The following is a 19,367-nucleotide window of genomic DNA, read 5'->3' as shown; positions in this document are numbered from 1 at the left end:
CGTTCCGATATTGTTTCTAGTGTGTTCCACATTAAGCTGACACATAGTTACATAACCTGACTACTGTTTAGTTATTGTTATAATGGTAGGATATGGTTATGAACTAATATTGCTAATGCCTGGATGGGGTTGAAGTTCTGTGAAATAAAAGGGCGGTGGGGTAGCCTCGTGGTAAAAGCGTTCGCTCGTCAGGCTGAAGACCCGGGCTAGTATGTGGCAGTGTAATTGCGGGTACAATGTATGAAGCCCATACGTGATATTGCTGGAATTTTGCTGGAATATTGCAAAAATCGGCGTAAAACCAAACTCACTCACTGTAAAATTATAGTCCCCTTGAGAGGCTATGTGAGCCCCACGTAAATCAAAGAATATATGTTTTAAATCGTATTAAATTTATCATTTTAATCGTAGTATATATATATTTTTCGATCAATGGCTAAAATTGCGTACAATGGCTAGCAGCTGAGGGGATGGTATAAATACTGTTGGGGAACCGTGCGGGAAGCAGACATATTGTAATTCCCCACAGTCTCTGGTTTTGTGGCCATTTATTTACATTACCGGGCATCCTCCTGATCTGCGCCAAGAGATCAGGAGGTACCAAACCAACGGCACCAGGACGACAGAGTTTCACACCAGCCGACTTCCCAAACGAGGGTAGCCTAATGGTTGAAGCGTCTGCCCGTCACGCTGAATACCCAGATTCGATTCCCTACATGGGTACAATGTGTGAATCCCCCGCCGTGATATTGCTGGAATATAGGTAAAATCGGCGCAAAACCTTACTCACTCATCCAAACGAAGGCATCAACAGAGTCGCTCTTCTCAACACACATTGCACATAAACTCGGTACGGCGGTCGTTCAAAGATCCCCTCCTTGAAAAACGGTGTCTGTGCTGATTTGACATGGCATTTCTCTTGGTTGACATTCATTGCACCGTCTAGCTGTAAAGAACCTTCAACATTGACGTTGACATTCTGTCCAACATGTACATCTGTCGCTATTGTTAGATAACTGGTGAATGCCTTGTTTACATCGTACGTTTTACTATGCTGTACAAGCAGACCATCAGACAAGTAAATGTGCTGAAAAGTGCACATTAGGGCCTGTAAGTCTCGGGAGGCGCTACTAAGATGGTTTCCGATATGCGAGACGGGACCCAGCTTACTTCCGGTACCAGATTTCCGGTGACAAGCGTATATTCAAGAACCAGTTCTGGTTCCAAATTGCGCTACTGCTAAATATGACTGATAAAAAATACAACCATGCTTGACTGTCTCAGTCGTTGACAGTCGTAATAGTTGGCTTTTTGGGGGATGGCTAGGTCGGAAATTTGTTATTCCTGCAAGGATTATCGGCTCCTTACAGTCAACTGACAATCACGAGACCATTCGAAAAGGTATGAAACGTTGTTTGTCACCGGAAGTACTAAGGTCTCGCGAAGTGTCGTGACCTACTTACGGGCCCGATTAAAGTCTGTCACAAAGGCCCTACTCGTTAATCTAACCACGCCTTCCCATTAAGATGGTGTTTTTAATTCCGGTTTCGAATAACTTCAGACCCTGTGTGGTGTATTTGATTTAGATTTTTTGTTACTATTTTCAGGCAGTCAGGTGTTATTAAACACACCAATGTCGACAATTCATGACGGGACCTTCCTCATCCGTGCTATTGGTTGCATTTGGTTTTCAAATTTGTTATCATCTTAAAAAGTGTTATTTGTTTGCCTAAAAAAACTATTTTTCTTTCCTTTATTTTCCTTTCTCTCCATCTCTTTCACATTGCGTCCAGGGAGTCAACATTTTTTTGGTCTTTTTTCGTTTTTGTATTTTGTTTCTATTTTGTGTATTGCCTTGAGGAAAGCAATTTTAAGCAAAATTCTATCCAGGATATATCTTTCTTTGGTTTAGTTTGAAACCTGTTTTTCTTTGATTTTGTTTATTGTCAGTTTGAGGATCATTGTCTTGTAAGTACCTCCAGCGTTGGAGCGGCATACCCGCAATTGTCATGCGATGAACAGTTAATGTTAAGATTAAGATGAATATCATTATTATTACTTCGTAATGCTGTGACATTCAGGTACGCGGTATTTTTATCTTGTTATCTTTAACATATGTTATATTTTTTGGATTGCACTTTCTTAGTAATGGCACTAAAACAAAAATGACATTGTGTATTTGGTATTTTTATATTGTTTAATTGACTCTCTTGTGTTTGTATAAGATTGGTTACACTTATTGTCAGGACTTTGTTGTGGAATAAAGACAATTATCACTGTTACTTAATTACAGTTTTGTTGTTTGTTTTTGCTCACAATGGGCACATCGCTGTGCAGTGTTTCGCCCCTTAACGGTATCAGGATCCGCTACTTGTAAATGAAAATGATTCTTGGTAAATGAAAATGATTCTCACACCCGAGCTGAACTTACAATTATATTCATGGAGAATGGATCTCAGCAAAAAGAATTTATTCATATGAAATCAAATCCCGTCGTTTTAAAACTTTGCAGTTAAATTTTAATACGTAACACATTTATCCAGATATTTATTACTTACAATTGGATTGAACCACGTTATTAGGTTTGACCTCATTGAGTATAATATAACTGCATCGAGTAATCCGTAGTTCGAATCATGAACCTTCTGTCAGGATCACGAAGTTACTTTGTCTTTTACGAAAGACAGAGTCAACTTGTCAGTTCTTGTAATATCGGGGCAGTAGGGTAGCCTGGTGGGTAAAGCGTTCGCTAGTCACGCTGAAGACCCGGGTTCGATTCTCCACATGGTTACAATGTGTGAAGCCCATTTCTGGTGTCCACCGCCGTGATATTGTTGGAATATTGCTAAACACACTCACTCTAATAATATCCTTTCACATATATTCAACAATCAAAGGGATATTTCATTGTACGTAACTTGGAAATATGCTAAATCAAAATTGTTGTAAAACAAATATAACGCATCCAAGTTAGCAAGAGATAATTTATTAAAAATGACAGAACATCAATACCCCCTTTTTGAATGAAATCCTACCGCAAACCCTAAAAGATATATAATAGAAGTGAAAGAAACCCAATAAAAATAATTTCCCACAAAGTGTGAAATATAGTGGGGTTTATAAAATTGATAAGTATAAAATGTAACATTCCGCGCCAGTGTTTCAAGATATATACGACTTAAAACGAGTTCAAGACATAGGAACCCGTTATCGCTATGTACGTAAAACAGACCATAGCTCTACACACGTTTATATAGAGAGTATATACATGTGTGTAGACCTATGGTCTATGTTTGACCTACAGTGATAACGGGTTCCTGTGGATCAAGACCACGTTTTTGTTTAACATAAGTATATATTATCGGTCATACGATGATCATAGAAATAATCTGACAAAATAATTTCTTCTTTTGAATTGTAGATATTATTTCTGGTGGGGGTTACAAATCTTTTATCTTCACACAAACCGTACTTTTGTGTATATTCGTGAACAAATTATATTTAATATACAAAATTCAACCACTGATACCCTTCTTCTCATCTCCTCCATTTCTGTAATAGGTTGACTTGGTCCAATTGTTCACATGGCCTTCAGAAGGCACTGGGTATGCACTGGAGAACAGCTTGCCGCCAAACTTCACCTTTCGGACAGGCCTTCACGAAGGCATCCCCATACTGGTCGCATTGAATGAATTTGGTTTTGTCAGGATGGGGAAAATAAAACAGATCCTGTTTGTGAAGGTTCATCCTGCACGGGTTGTGAACGTTCTTGTCGACGGTCATCTGGTTTTGGTCAACAATGACATACTTGTAGGTGCAAGTGAGGATGCTCTGGTCCCAAGTCTTGCCGTTCTGGCAGGTCATGACATAGCCGACGTTCGGCATGATGGAGCAGTCAATGTACTTTGCATCGTCATTGGGGTAGGGGAAGAGCCGTCCCTTGGTTTCGTTAGTGCATGGATTGGTACTTGGGTGACTGCTCGGAAATACCGTAGATGATGTCGACGGTGTTGTAGTTGATGCAACGTTAGGATGAGCTCTGATTGTAGTTGTTGAACTTTCTGAAGGAGTTTTTGTTGTTATTGAGGATACAGATGATTTTGTCGAAGATTGAATGACTGGGCGTGTAGTCTTAGGTTTTCGGGAAGTTGATGTAGTAGCGGGAATAGAGGTCGGTGTTGTGGCTGCCCCAGTGGATGTTGATGGAAAGGTGGTGGTTTTCATTTTGGTAGTAACGGGTTGTGGAGGTGTACTTGGTGTAGTCGGTGGGTTAATTGTAGTGGTTGAAGCAGTTGTCGTTGTAGCAGTTGTAGATGTAAATGTCGTTGATGAGGATGTTGATGGAAAGGTAGTGGTTTTCATTTTGGTAGTAACGGGTTGTGGAGGTGTAGTCGGTGTAGTCGGTGGGTTAATTGTAGTGGTTGAAGCAGTTGTCGTTGTAGCAGTTGTAGATGTAAATGTCGTTGATGAGGATGTTGATGGAAAGGTAGTGGTTTTCATTTTGGTAGTAACGGGTTGTGGAGGTGTAGTCGCTGTAGTCCGTGGGTTAATTGTAGTGGTTGAAACAGTTGTCGGTGTAGCAGTAGTTGACGTAAATGTCGTTGATGTAGTATCAGGAATTGAGCTTGGTGTAGTGTGAGTTGATGGAAATGTGGTTTTCTTTATAGTTGTAGCTGGTTGAGAAGGTGTTGTAGTCTGTGCTGCAATTGTTGTGATGGGTGCCGGTGTCCTTGTAGTAGTAGACGTGGTAGTAGAGGGTTCACCGACGATGCAGTCCTTGATGTTCTGGTCGTAGATGTGATGTTGGGGACACTTGAAAACGTTGTCTGTTCCATCAACGCCACATATGATGAACTTTGTCTGATCTGTGGGATGACCTTTAAATCCTGGCTCACTCTTCCTGCAGGGATTCGTTATCTTGTCTGTAAAATAAAGACATGTCGTTACAAAACATAACACATGTCTATGACATCAAAGAAGTTTAATTACGCCCTTCTGAGGGGCAGGCCACAAAATACTGGGGAAATATTTTGCTTCTGGTTTCGTTGAATAAGCTAAGTTCCTGAAACATATGCATGTATATGCTGGATATCGTGAGACACATAAAGAAATGGCAAAATATATTTTGTTACTTGGAACCAAAAGTCAAGCCATATCTCACATCTTGCATGGTGACATCGGATTTTACACAGGACTTAAGCTAGGATAAGAAACAGATGGTGCTGATACTGACATGGAGGTTCCACTACCGTGAAGAAGTTACGGTAAAGGTCCACCACAGAACAAAGCCTGGTGACGTCACGGTGAACACAGAAAACCGGAGTGCCTGGAACAAAGACCAATCATATTAAAACCAATCAGAGAGCTGAAAGAATTAACCCCGGGCATCATTCGTTTTATCCGAATATTTCAGTGAGTGAGTGAGTGAGTTTAGTTTTACGCCGCACTCAACAATATTGTATATAAGCGAGTCTGGACCAGACAATCCAGTGATCAACAGCATGAGCATCGATCCGCACAATTGGGAACCGATGACATGTGTCAACCAAGTCAGCGAGCCTGACCACCCGATCCTGTTAGTCGCCTCTTACGACAAGCATCGGTTGCTGAAGATCAATTCTAACCCGGACCATCACGGATCCCGAAATATTTTAGGCAAATGACAAATTACTGTATACCACATCCACGAGTGGACCTAGACGACGCTTGCCATACCTTTGACACGCCAGGGTGTTTTTGTTTGTATGTTTGTTTGTTTGTTATATTAACGCCGCACTCAGGCATATTCCAGCTATTTGGCGGCAGTAGATATTCGAGTCTGGACCAGATAATCCATTAATTGACATCGTGAGCATAGTTCTACGCAAATGGGAAATGATGACATGTGCCAACCAAGTCAGCGAGCCTGACTACCCCATCCCGTCAGTCGCCTGTTACGACAAGCGTGGGTTACTGAAGATCAATTGTAACACGGATCTTCACACGCCCAAAAATACTAATACTACTGATTCTCATTTGGAGCCTCCAAATAGTCAGTACTTCATAATGGCATTTGTTTTGTTTCAAATCTAACCATAATCAAACATGGATGTTTCACCTCCTTTCGATCGGCAGTTTACTTTAAACAGAACACCTACTTAAATTAACTCTTTCAACGTTGCCTATGTCGATGGTGTAGTTGCCACTGCAGCTGTTGACGCGTCCAGACGCGGTGATGTTGAGGTACAGGGGTCTGTGCACCGCGTTCATCAGTAGCGTGGATGCTGTGGCTGGGGTGGAGATACTGGTGAAGACACAAATTGGTGACGTTTGAAGCTGTTCATGGCGTTATCAACAACGTCAAGTGAGTGAGTGAGTGAATGTTGATTTACACTACCGTAGTGCATCTATAAAACGACGCTTGCAAATTGTGGGTCAGGTAAACAGGTGGTTGATAGCATGAGTGCTGGTCACCGGTCATACACGTTGCGGGTCGGTGGGGTAGCCTAGTGGTTAAAGCGTTCGCTCGTCGCGCTGAAGACCCGCGTTCGATTCTCCACGTGGGTACAATATGTGAAGTCCCTGTTACGGTGTCCCCCTCCCGTGATATTGCTTGAATATTGCTAAAAACTAAATTCACTCATGCATACATTGTAGCCAACGGATCCTCATTTGGCTCTAATGACTTGTAAGACGTGACTCAGTAGTAGAGGATAGTGTGGATCTTCTACCAGTGTGGGCATTGAATCTTAGATCTGTTGATGGGTTAAAGATCAATTTGCTGGAGTAATTATTTCCGTACTCAGAATCCATAAAAATAGCATATTCACATAGATCACATGCTATGATATTAGGGTAAATAACGATTTTGAAATTTGAAGCGTCCTCTGTGTAAACATCTTATCATTAACCTATCATGTAAAGAGTTGTTTTAATGAGACGAGCTAACGCTAACCCCACCCACTACTCCTACACCTCCCCATCCTACCCCTCTCTCTCTTCCCTATTTTTATATTACTGTGTACTGTGTAGCCTAATGGTTAAAGCGTCCGCTAGTCACTCTGATGATCAGGGTTCGATTCCCTCACATTTCTGGTGTCTATACTGCTAGAGTATTGCTAAGATCATACTCAATCACTCACTCTTGCAGAAGAAGAAACTCTCCTACCTGAAGAAGTCATGGCCGGCCTTGTTAGGAGTCGCGTTGATCACAGATCCGTACACACTGACCGCACCGTCAGTAACAGCAATCTAGGATTACAGCAGAAACATTACTGGCAGATCTCTGATGGCGTGTGCAATGTATACTGTCGACTTCAAGGCAAGGCAACTAAAGATGTGAATGTAGTTATTATGTACATTCACAATGCCGTGGCGTTGCATCTTAACTCATCCTATAATCACATCAGCACGTGCACACTGAAAGCAAAGGTCACTCAAAGATATTATTGCTATAAGTACACGCTATACACGCCATATTGCTATAAATTCACCCGAGACAGTATATCAATGAAAAGACAAAATTGTTGGTACGATAGAGAGGAGAATGCCAAGACCACAAGTTGTCCTAACGTTTTGCAAATCAAAAAGTGTAATTTCTGAGGAACCAGTGCTGTCAAATGGTGCAATGTGAAAGAAAACGACAACTACACAAGAGCGTGTCACCACAAGATTTCACTGTGCATTAGTTTCAGATCTTTTCCTGTTATCAATAGAGGGTTCCGTAAAATAACAAGGAGACGAATTTCAATATCTACCTTTCAAAAAGTATCTATGGACCCTCCTGGCCCGAACAGATTACACAAGCTGCACAGACTGGGATAGGCAACACCGAAGACGGAAGGTGGAACGTCCATGTTGTTGCGTATGGTTACAGACGATCATAAAGGTTCTTAACTCCGATACCGCAATATTTACTTGTAAGATGACAAGTTTTTAATTGCAAGATGACAAGTTTTTAATTGTAAGATGACAATTTTTTAATTGTAAGATGACAATTTTTTAATTACAAGATGACGTTTTTTTAATTGCAAGATGACAAATTTTTAATTGCAAGATGATAAGTTTTTAATTGTAAGATGACAATTTATTAATTGCAAGATGACATTGTGCTCAGGTGGTTACCGAGTTTCTCCGACGAGAAGGAGTACGGGATCGGACTGACCCGCTAAGTAACCTTATATATAACCGTATAGCGTTAGTTGCATTCTTTTTTGTGTGCATACGGGCGGTGGGGTGGCCTGGTGGTTTTAGCGTTCCTCATCACGCCGAAGGCGATAAGGTTCAATTGTTCTCATGAGTACAACGATCTCGACCTCTTGTACCTCATTTCCTAACCCATCGTTCCTAATACCTGCAATATTGCCGATGCGGTGTTAAGCAAAATACACCCACTCACTTGTTTTCGTACCATTCTAACCTAGGTTCCGTCTACCCCTTTCACCACCCCATCAAACGATGTAGATGAAGGAGTTCTAGTGACGTCAGCTTACCTTCACCTGTGCTGTGGAGCCATTTGTTTCAATCTGGTAGAGCCCACTGTTCAAGCAGGAGTAGACATGTCGGCCGCGAGTCAGGACAGCTGGGGCTAGAAATAAAAAGAGGCCCTGTTCATTGCAGTTACATCTGTCTGACATACATCGGATCTTCACCAGTCAGTCATTACGTTCATTGAATGGACACGAGGATACTTCACAACTTAGCCTCAAGCTTAACTAGGCGTTTGATTTGACGGACTTACAACACATAGAGTCACTGGATGGCATTTAGAAGTGATACCCATAAAGCAAGAATATATGGACGTCAACTTCTTTATTTTGAGGAAGTATATTCTTGTTCCTTCCTCACCTGAATAAACTCCGAAATGTCGTGTTTCTCAATATAAAGAAGCTGACATAATATCTTTATTCCAACAAAGCTTCAAGAAACACTTGTGAGGGCGACTCATGTCTTCATCCGACCCCAGCCAGGATTCACACTGACCAGTAGCCGTGCCTCTTTGCATTGTATATTTAGGATGCAATACATTTTCTTTCATCTAAAAAATCATCTAAGCAAGGACCAACAAGGAAATAGGTAGACCAAGTGCAACAGTGCCAAACTGTTTTACTCCAATTTACACAACTTTTTTACAGAAACATTTTTGTACACTCTTTCACGGAACAATGACATTCCCCCAAAATGTGACATTTCGTAGACGGTTTGTATTTTCAAATCTAGAATATTAAATGGTCAGTCTATGTGATGTTACCTGGATTGGTTGACACATGTCATCGTATCCCAGTTGCGTAGGTTGATGCTTATGCTGTTGATCACTGGATTGTCAGGTGCAGACTCGACTATTTACAGACGTCCGCCATATAGCTGGAATATTGCTGAGTGCGGCGTTAACCAACAAACCAACCAATTATGCCATGTTACATTGTAATAATGCAATCATTGAAGCTGAGCACACTCACCCTTACACGAAACCTCCTGGATTTCCCCTACGAGTGAACTCAGATCTCCGTACCCTGCAAGGGTCACCACATGGGTACACTGGGGCTTGTTGGCCAGGTTTCTCAGTTCTTCCGTGTCCACATCAGAACCTACTCCAATGGCGAAAACAGTAATTCCTTTGTTTCTGGTGCGTATTGCCGCAGGAAGAGTCTTCTTAGGAACTGTTGATTTTCCGTCGGTAACCAGCAGAATCACCTTTGAGCTCCCCACTCTGGAACCCGAAGAGTTCGTAAACAATGTTCCCGAAGCGTAGTCCAGAGCTTGGTCTGTGTCCGTGTGTCCTTCTGACTTGAGGACTTGGTCAATGGCTTTGTGGACGTCATCGTTGTTCGTGTATTGGTTGAAGTCAAACTGAGATTTGTATCCACTGCTGAAGGTTACGAACGCAATTCGGACATCATTTCGACCAATCTTGAAGTTTTTCACAACATTCTGCGCAAACCGTTTGGCCTCCCTGAAATCCTCTGGAGCAAGACTTGAAGAGGCATCAACGAGAAAGGCTAAATCCAGGTTTGTTCGTTGGCAGACTGAAAGTAATAGAAACATACTACTCAAAAGACGTTATGCACCATGATAATCTAACTGTAGTGATCTGAATCTTTAGGGGACCGCCTCCGTGGTGTAGTGGTTAGAGTGTACGCCCGGAGAGCGGAAGGTCGCGGGTTCGATCCCCGACCGCGTCATACCAAAAGACGTTAAAATATGGTACTTGTTGGTCCCCGCCTGGCGCTCGGCATTAATGGGTACAACAAGGACTGGTCGGCTCGGAGTCAGTATAATGTGTCTGAGTGGGGTATTCATGCTTCACTGCGGCATGGTATCTCAGTGGGCTAGCACTATAAAACCAGCTTCAGTCTGGGCTAGTACAAGCAGCTGCACATACACATACACACGCATGCACGTCGTCATATGAGCGAAATATTCTCAAGCACGACGTTAAACCCACTTTCACCTCACCTCATCTTTAGGGTAGTTTATATGACTTGTAAGTATTCTTCATGATTTTATACTGATCACCGGTTCGCTTAGTCAGACTCGAACTCATACACAAGACTCTAGATGTCTTTATCATCCTCACTGGAAGTGGGTGGACGTCTTGGATATCATTTTATTTCCCTGCTTCTAATCTACTGGATACATTTTCACCAATGAGAAACATTTATTGAAATTAATTCTGGTAACAATTCTTCCTCAGACATGCCCGGCCATGTGTTGCCACAGAAAAGTATCTTAATTCAACACTTGTTCAAGTGAAGAAATCGCGCCCTCAAAATCCAACAAATGGAATTGGTCTTCAGCAAACCCATGCTTGTCGTAAGAGGTGACCTACGTGATCCGGTGGCCAGGCTTGCTGACTGACGTGGTTGACACATGAGGTGACCTACGTGATCCGGTGGCCAGGCTTGCTGACGTGGTTGACACATGTCATCGTATCCTAGCTGCGTTGAGCGATACTCATGATGCAAGTGGCTGTCCGGTCCAGACTCGATTATTTACAAACAAAAGTACTTCAGCTGGAATGTTGCCATGTGATACGTTACGAACAAACAAACAAAGAAACAAACCTATGTCAAGACGTTTGGATCCTTCTGAAAAATCGTGCATCGATTGATTGTCATTGCGGAAGTGTCTGAAGTAGAAGGTAGCCTGGTCTTGTGTTCCTTGTGGGATGTCTTCAGTCAAGGAGGCAAGGTACAGAGCAGCAGCAAGGCCCGAGAACATTGGCTGCCTCAGGTCTTCCCACCTGGTTATGCTCCAGTCGATGCCAAATACGTATTTTATCTTAGGAAGCAGCGCACCAGCCTTGCTGGATGCCTTGGTGAGGTTAAACTTGCTTTCATCAACCTGTGCGACGAAGAGATAGTTGATGTTACGCAGAAATGGATAGGTGATATTGTGTGCATGTATAATAAGAAAGATAGTGAGAGTAGCTGATGTTACGCAGACTTGGATAGGTGATATTGTGTGCATGTATAATAAGAAAGATAGTGAGAGTAGCTGAAAATGTAATTGGATAGGTGAGATTACATGCCTGTATAATGGAGAAAACAGTTGATGTTACATAAATGTATAAGAATGATAGTGAGAGTACGTGTATATAAAATTGGATAGGTGAGCTTACATTTTCTATAATGGAAGAAACAGTTGATTGTACATGCAAGTACACTCTTTAAATAAAGAAACGCATAGGTGATTTTGCGAACATTGTAGCTGCGACAAAAACAATACAAATATATAATTTCTTTCCTAAACGTCATATATGTGTGATTGTAAACAGCTTCAGCACCAAATGGCGCGACAATTTTAACTCTTTCCCTTGTTTAGAAGCGTGTGAAGAAATATTCACCAATACGTCACCAAGGAAACATGCAAAGCAAAATGCACGCCCAAGTAAGCGGAAAAGCATGCGGTATTTTCACTATAAACGTTGTGTTTAATTTGCCATTCGTTTTTTACTGGAAAAGAGGAAATCATTATACCACGACTGGGTGCCGCCAATCAAAACGCCACCATAGGTCGCCTTGAAGCCGGGGAGTCGCAGTCTGCAGTTGTCCGACATTTCAACGTTCATCAGAGCACCATATCTCGCCTTTGGGGTCGTTTCCTGCCCAATTCCGCCTAAAATCGCCCGAGAAGCGGCCGTCCAAGAGTTACCACCCAAGCCCAGGGCCGCTACATCCGGGTTGTTCACTTGCGTCATCGTCTTGCCACAGCCGTGGAGACTGCCAAACGCATCCCTGGTTTGAGAAGAATTTCCTTCCAAACTGTCAGGAGTCGATTGCGTGAAGAGGGGATTCGACCAAGAAGGCTAGTTGTCGCCCCTGTTTTGAGAGCTTTCCATCGTCGCAATCGTTTGCGGTGGTGTCGTAGAGTCCGGAACTGGAACCTTACAAACAGGAGGCGAGTCTGGTTCAGTGATGAATCACGATTTCGTCTTCACAAGCGAGATGGAAGACAGCGTGTTTACCGTCGGAAAAATGAACGTTTTGCCCCTAATTGCATTCGACAGGTCGACAGATTCGGTGGAGAGAGTCTCATGATGTGGGCTGCGATATCCAGCACACAGAGAGTTAGTGGTGCTGTAGTGGAATTTGACAGCAAATCGCTACATCAACGAAGTCCTCGCACGTCACATGCTTCCGATTATGGACCGACAGAGGGAGTTGTTCCAGCATGACAACGCTACTTTAAACGCAGCACGTGTCACGGTCCGCTACCTTGCCAATTCTAACGTCAATGTCTTGCCATGACCTTCCCGATCACCAGATCTAAACCCGATAGAACACTTATGGGATGAACTCGATCGACGTGTACGTCAACGTCAAAACACGTATCAGACACTTCCACAACTGGCCATCGCATTGCAGGAAGAGTGGGGAAGAATTCCACAAGAGCGACTTCGTCGACTTATCCAGTCTGTGCCGAGACGGTGCCGAGCAGTAATTGCTGCCAATGGTGTCCATACAACGTACTGACTTTGACGCCATCTTGTGGACTCAAATAAAGAGAAACATAACAATAAAGGCTGATGTTGTGTTCGCGAACTCTTTGTCTATACACGTGTGAAAATACGAGACAGAATTGCTCTTTAACGCAATAAAAATGGCTTTTTTGAAGAGTGTATAATGAGAACGATAGTGAGAGCACCTGCATAAAAACTGGACAGGTGAGGTTACATGCTTGTATGATAAGCATTGAATAGGCGAGGTATTATTCAGGAAATAGGTGATGTTAAATGAATGTATATTTGAGGAAATAGGAGATGTTACATGAATGTATATTTGAGGAAATAGGTGATGTTACATGAATGTATATTTGAGGAAATAGGTGATGTTACATGAATGTATATTTGAGGAAATAGGTGATGTTACATGAATGTATATTTGAGGAAATAGGTGATGTTACATGAATGTATATTTGAGGAAATAGGTGATGTTACATGAATGTATATTTGAGGAAATAGGTGATGTTACATGAATGTATATTTGAGGAAATAGGTGATGTTACATGAATGTATATTTGAGGAAATAGGTGATGTTACATGAATGTATATTTGAGGAAATAGGTGATGTTACATGAATATATATTTGAGGAAATAGGTGATGTTACATGAATGTATATTTGAGGAAATAGGTGATGTTACATGCTTTTATTATTTGAATATAATTTCGGAAGAACAATCTGGGTGTACACATGGCTACCCAACCACGGATAGCATCTTTATATTTAATGCGATTAATGATAAAGGCACTCAGAGCAAACTCCAAAACTTTGATTGGAGTACAAAATGGATAAATTCACCGAAGATCAGTACTAACATTGATGTGTGAACTGTAGACTGGAATGTAGAGTACGCTCAACGCAGTTTCCCCAGTGTACAATTATAACGTTTAACGTTTACACATGTAAATCAAATACTTTATGATTGCTGTTTAATGGTTACATAAGTTTAACAATGTTAGTCAAGTTGTGGTCAAATTCAATTTTTCCATTATATTTATTATTTTGTGCTGTCTTTTAGTATTGTATCCTTGTGTGAGCCAGTAGCCCCACGAACAAAAATATAGGAAATGAAAACATAGAGTGATCCTTTAAAAATCTAATCGAGGTAAAAAGTGAACTTCACCCTCCCTTCCATTAATTAATGCGACCTTAAATATGTTGCCATTTATTTATGTATGAGTGAATGAGTCTAGTTTTACGCCGTGTTTATCAATCGTATAGCGCTATGACGGCGGGGGACACCAGAAATGGGTTTCACGCATTGTAATTTCTAGTGAGTGAGTGAGTGAGTAAGTGAGTGAGTTTAGTTTTATAATTACGCCGCTTTTAGCAATATTCCAGCAATATCACGTCGGGGAACACCAACAATGGGCTCATGTGGGGAATCGAACGTGACGTGCGAACGCTTTAACCACTAGGCTCCCCCACCGCCCCTGTAATTTAAAACATTATTGGTACAAAACCCGTTAGAGCGCACTTCAAAAACATTTAACACGATCCAACACTCACCTGCCAAATTCCCCCATCATACCCAGGTCTGTAGGTCTTAGGGTCGGTCCCATCATGCGTTTCCACATAGGCCAGTCGTCTGAGAAACAGCTTGTCGTGAGAAAAAGTACACGATTCCCGGATCCTGCTCACCACAGCTTCTACAACCTCTTCCCCAGATGCTCCTGGAACTCGAGTCTGATCCTGGCCCAAGGCCACCCCAAGCAGGAACACCGAAATAACGAACACTGGTATCATATGTACTTCACACAGGGAACAAGTAATAAGTAAAGATGCTTGAGAGCGACAATACAACAGGAACCTTGATAAAACAATACTAAAGCTGAAGACGTTTACCCAGCAACGTCGCGATGGGAAATTGACGTAAGATAAGTAGTTCTCTTTCAGGAAAGACGTTATGACTAAGAAGTGACTCTAAGGACATCCAGATGCCAATAACACCGGGAAGCTGGTCTTGGGATAGTTCTGAGTGGGCGCAACCAAGGTAACCGGGGTGTTTGAACCAGGGAGACTCTATAAGGGGAGTGGTCACTCCTCGGAAAGCTCTAAGCTATGCCTCGGCTCGTCACGTGACCAGTGTAGCCAATATGGCGGCAGCGTAGTTTTTAAGATTGAGCCCGGTTTATTTTCAACAGCTGATTACATACGCTGAGTGTTGTGACAACTGAAAACCTACATGTAGAAGATAAGTTACCTATTCTGTCACTTCATTTCAAGTCAAATAATTGTTATTAGTGTCAGTATAAGTACAGTAGCTTTGTAGTAAAGTTTCAAGTGGGCATGTTGTAGCTCACTGGCTTCAATTCTCAGTACACAGCGAAGAAAGACTAAATTATATCGCTAAAAACTTCTTTCACATATTCGTTTAATTTTTAGAAGGGAAATATACCTTTAGTTGAAAGGTGTTTGCAAGTAATAGTGATAGTTTTATAACTAAAAAAAATTTGTTAGGGTGTATTTGAGGTGTGTGAAAAATATGACATATCGCCGATCTGCCATTGAAATACTACAGGGCGTTGTTTGAGTGTTTCTAGTTAGTGTTCAAAAACATCTTTCACATACACCTTCAATTTTTATGAGGGGAATATACCATCAGGTGAAAGGTGTTTGCAAGTAATAGTAATAGTTTTATAATTTAAAAAAATTGTTAGTGTGTATTTGAGGTGTGTGAAAAATATGACATATCGCCGATCTGCCATTGAAATACTACAGGGCGTTGTTTGAGTGTTTCTAGTTAGTGTTCAAAAACATCTTTCACATACACCTTCAATTTTTATGAGGGGAATATACCATCAGGTGAAAGGTGTTTGCAAGTAATAGTGATAGTTTTATAATTTAAAAAAATTGTTAGTGTGTATTTGAGGTGTGTGAAAAATATGACATATCGCCGATCTGCCATTGAAATACTACAGGGCGTTGTTTGAGTGTTTCTAGTTATTGTTCTAAAACATCTTTCACATACACCTTCAATTTTTATGAGGGGAATATACCATCAGGTGAAAGGTTTTTGCAAGTAACATTGATACTTTTTTTTTTTTTGTTTTGTTAGTGTGTATTTGAGGTGTGTGAAAATATGACATATCGCCATTGGTGCTTGTGATGCTTGAGTGTTATAGTTCTAAAACTTCTTTCTTTCTTGTTGATCTTAGTATTTGACAAAACTGGAAAGGTGTTTACAACGCTTTGTGATAGTTCTAAACTTTCTGTTCTTGAGGGGTCTGTGACAGTGTCAGTTAACATTCTGTCAATGCCCATGTCATTCCACACATGCAATAAGATATCTGAATTAGTTACTAATGTAAAAACATGTCTCAAAGTAATTTTTTTTTGAAAAAGGACAGCTGATGTTAACATTTGTGTTCTACCGATAGTTTTGCGTTCTTTAACATGTTTGGGGAGGGATGGCCGTGGTGTATCATTTATTCTTTCATTCATTCACATATGTTCTTTTTCTTTTGTTCTTTTTCTTAATTTCTTTCATTCATTCACATAAAATTCTTGCTCTTAATTCATTCATTCATTCATTCATTCATTCATTCATTCATTCATTCATTGTAAAATTCCGACTGATACAATACACTGGCTGAAGTACTGTTAAACGCAGCCGAAGTTGCGCTGGGACCGAACCAAGTCACTGTGTGCGTTGGAGCATGACGAGGCACACGTTAATTAGTACAAATGGTAAAGAAAGCAAGCGAGTGACCTATCCCTGTTGTAGAGTATCCCTGGTTGTAATAAAGTATCCCAGCAGTGTAGGCTTTTTCAGATTTTCAAATGTTTGGATGGTATAGTGACTGATCCAATTTGATCCTATTTCTGTGTATTTTACCTCAATATTTAATCATGTAAAAATATAATGTCTGTTACGTATGCTATGATATCAAAAACACACATTTGATATATTTGAATCCATAAACTAAACAACCCCACTTTGCCATTGCAAAATAATTATACTTAGGTACATAGGTATATACAGTTTTAACTAAGTTCACAGCAAATGCTTATATATATTTCTTATATAACAATGAAGTTCCGTTCGTATCCTCAAAACAGTGTCTGCCCAAAAGGTTTTTTTCAGGTCAAACTCAATCAAATTTGCATGCAATACAGCGATTACTACTCTCTTGCTGTAACCCTTGTTTGGTGGTAAACCTACACATTATTTGTCATCATTCACTTGATGGTCATTTCTTTGATTGACATTCTAGAAGTTGGGTAGATGAAGGATGAGGAATATTTTATGGAGTGATGATAGGCCTCAGTAAGAAACAAAGACTCTAAATCCGCCATAGCTGACCACCTTAAAGCCAATCCAAACCACAACATCAGTTGGAACACCACCAAGATCATCGAGAGGAACAAAACTGACTTCAAAACCCGCAAACTACTTGAAGCTGTCCATATTAAGAAGATTACCCCATCTATCAACAGAGATGAAGGATATTTCATCCCCAAGGCCTATCATCATTTGCTGAATTAATTTTCATGTAACCCTACCATTGTACATTATCCCTTGTGTCCATCACTACCGGCTTCCCAACAGTACCTAATCACTTATGTATACACCTATGTACATCACCCCCTACTGGCTGCCAATCAACATCCTTAATCCCTTATGTATACAACCATGTACTTCCATCACTGGCTTCCATCAACCTACTTAATCCTGTATACTATCTGTGTTATCAACCTCTTCTATTGTATAAACAACTCATGTTCGCCTCATCCTTCATCTATTGTCCAAACATCTCATGTATATATATCACCCAAAATTACTTCTCATGTATCACTGACTTGACAACGACATTAGAATCTATGTCGAAACGTCGCCTATACAGAATAAAGAAGTTGTATCACTATAAAAATAGTCCTCATACTTGATGGTCAGTTAATGAATTTATAACAAGTATAATTTGTGATAACACCACTCAGATTACCCGACAAAGGTTCCCATTTGGCATTTCTTGTGTCTGGAGTAAATACTCCTCATTATAACTTGAGGTCTGATGTGGCAAATAAATGTATTACATCTTATGTAATATGCGCATGGAGGTGCAGTAAGAGGAATTATCACATGAGTTACAAAACAAACATCGATCAAAGGATTAACTGATAACACGCTGATTGATTAATTGCTTTTATCCTGCACAGCGGATTTGTCAAAAGGTAGTGTTTATGTATGTATATTTACTAATCTATACTGAATACACCCTGTCGTAAAGTCTCTTTGTAAAAACAACGTCCTTCCTTCAAAGGTTAAACCGCCAATACATTGATTGATTGCTCATTATTGGCTAACTAAATTACTTTTTTTTAAAGAATGGCGGACATCATGCAATTTGTTGCCAGGTGTGCTTTCTTGGGTGACCAATGGGACTATACACCAATGTGAAAAACCTGAAACGATAAATCACTTTTTCGCATATTAGACTGTTAAAAGACACATGACATGGAACAGGATACTTTGTCAGCTGCAGATGAATGGCATCTCATTCCATTATGTGGATATTGATGGATATATTTCCTCGAACAAGGTAGTAGCCTGATATTGTTGTTATAACTTTAGTCTGTTTTAATTTTAATATTGGCATTTTGTTTATATTTATTTGTTATGGCATTCAACAGAATCATTTTTGTGCCGTGAAGTGTAATGAGACCGACAACATACACTAGGTTGCACTCAGGGCGTGTGTGTAAAATATGATACACGTTGGCAATCTATAAAATGTCTAGATATTACTCACTAAGTATAAGCAGATCGAGCGCATTTTATTAAGTTTCAAAATGCATACAAATATGATAATAAACTAATTAGGATTATAAGACAAAATATAAAGACGTACATTGACTTCGTTATTTCAGTCCTAACATCTTTTACCACTGGCAGATGGTTAAACTTAAAATGTTTTCATTTGTTATCAAAATAACGCCATTTAATACAACATTCAGATTGACTAGTAGTGAACCCAAGCTCACTACTCTCCCCAAGACTCTCCATGTACTTAGGTAGCCTTACTTTCAAAACAATGCTATTGTATCAGGCTTCTCACCAAATTCAAGGTCAAACTATTTCTTAAATCAAACTCTACATCCATTTACGTTAACATTTATATGAAGTCAATATTACTATGAAATCAAAATGTTACATCAAAATTAGCATTTTTATCAAAGTGAATATTTTTTTATAAGAAACCAAATTATTCATCAAAGTCTATATAATTTTACAACAAATCCATGAAATGACCTCTCATGGTGACTTCGCACAAAAAAACACATGCACATGGCAGTTAATGTAGGGTGTATAAAAGCCCATGTGCTTTCGTAAGATTATCGAGTAAAAAAATGTTCACATTTCATCTTTGTTGATCAGTCTATAC

The 19,367-nt window shown here is 40.4% G+C and overlaps 1 protein-coding gene across 1 annotated transcript; it reads right to left on the bottom strand.

Moving 5' to 3' along the window:
• Positions 1-3,120: 3,120 nt before the first annotated feature.
• LOC124275901 (serine-rich adhesin for platelets-like) lies at positions 3,121-14,756 on the bottom strand. The gene is made up of 8 exons (XM_046711584.1): positions 14,491-14,756; positions 11,043-11,322; positions 9,438-10,004; positions 8,472-8,566; positions 7,148-7,230; positions 6,138-6,283; positions 5,234-5,326; positions 3,121-4,922 (listed from the first exon to the last, which is right to left on the bottom strand). The coding sequence occupies exons 1-8, from the start codon at positions 14,725-14,727 to the stop codon at positions 3,592-3,594; spliced, it is 2,832 nt and encodes a 943-aa protein (XP_046567540.1). The 5' UTR covers positions 14,728-14,756; the 3' UTR covers positions 3,121-3,591.
• Positions 14,757-19,367: the final 4,611 nt, after the last annotated feature.

The sequence above is a fragment of the Haliotis rubra genome, unplaced genomic scaffold (assembly GCF_003918875.1).
Source record: "Haliotis rubra isolate DU_JTF1 unplaced genomic scaffold, ASM391887v1 Scf204, whole genome shotgun sequence".
NCBI classification, from domain to species: Eukaryota; Metazoa; Mollusca; class Gastropoda; order Lepetellida; family Haliotidae; genus Haliotis; species Haliotis rubra.
Note: the sequence above shows the minus strand (reverse complement) of the source record. Positions and strands in the feature narration are given on the sequence as shown.

What these genes read in the sequence shown, in the direction of transcription:
- LOC124275901 (XM_046711584.1), bottom strand. Translation starts at nt 14,727, where the DNA reads ATGATACCAGTGTTCGTTATTTCGGTGTTCCTGCTTGGGGTGGCCTTG. An exon ending in GCTCCACAGCACAGGTGAAG is followed by an intron (nt 7,231 to 8,471) that starts GTAAGCTGACGT and finishes CTGTAATCCTAG; the next exon opens with ATTGCTGTTACTGACGGTGC. An exon ending in CACGGTAGTGGAACCTCCAT is followed by an intron (nt 4,923 to 5,233) that starts GTCAGTATCAGC and finishes TTTATTTTACAG; the next exon opens with ACAAGATAACGAATCCCTGC.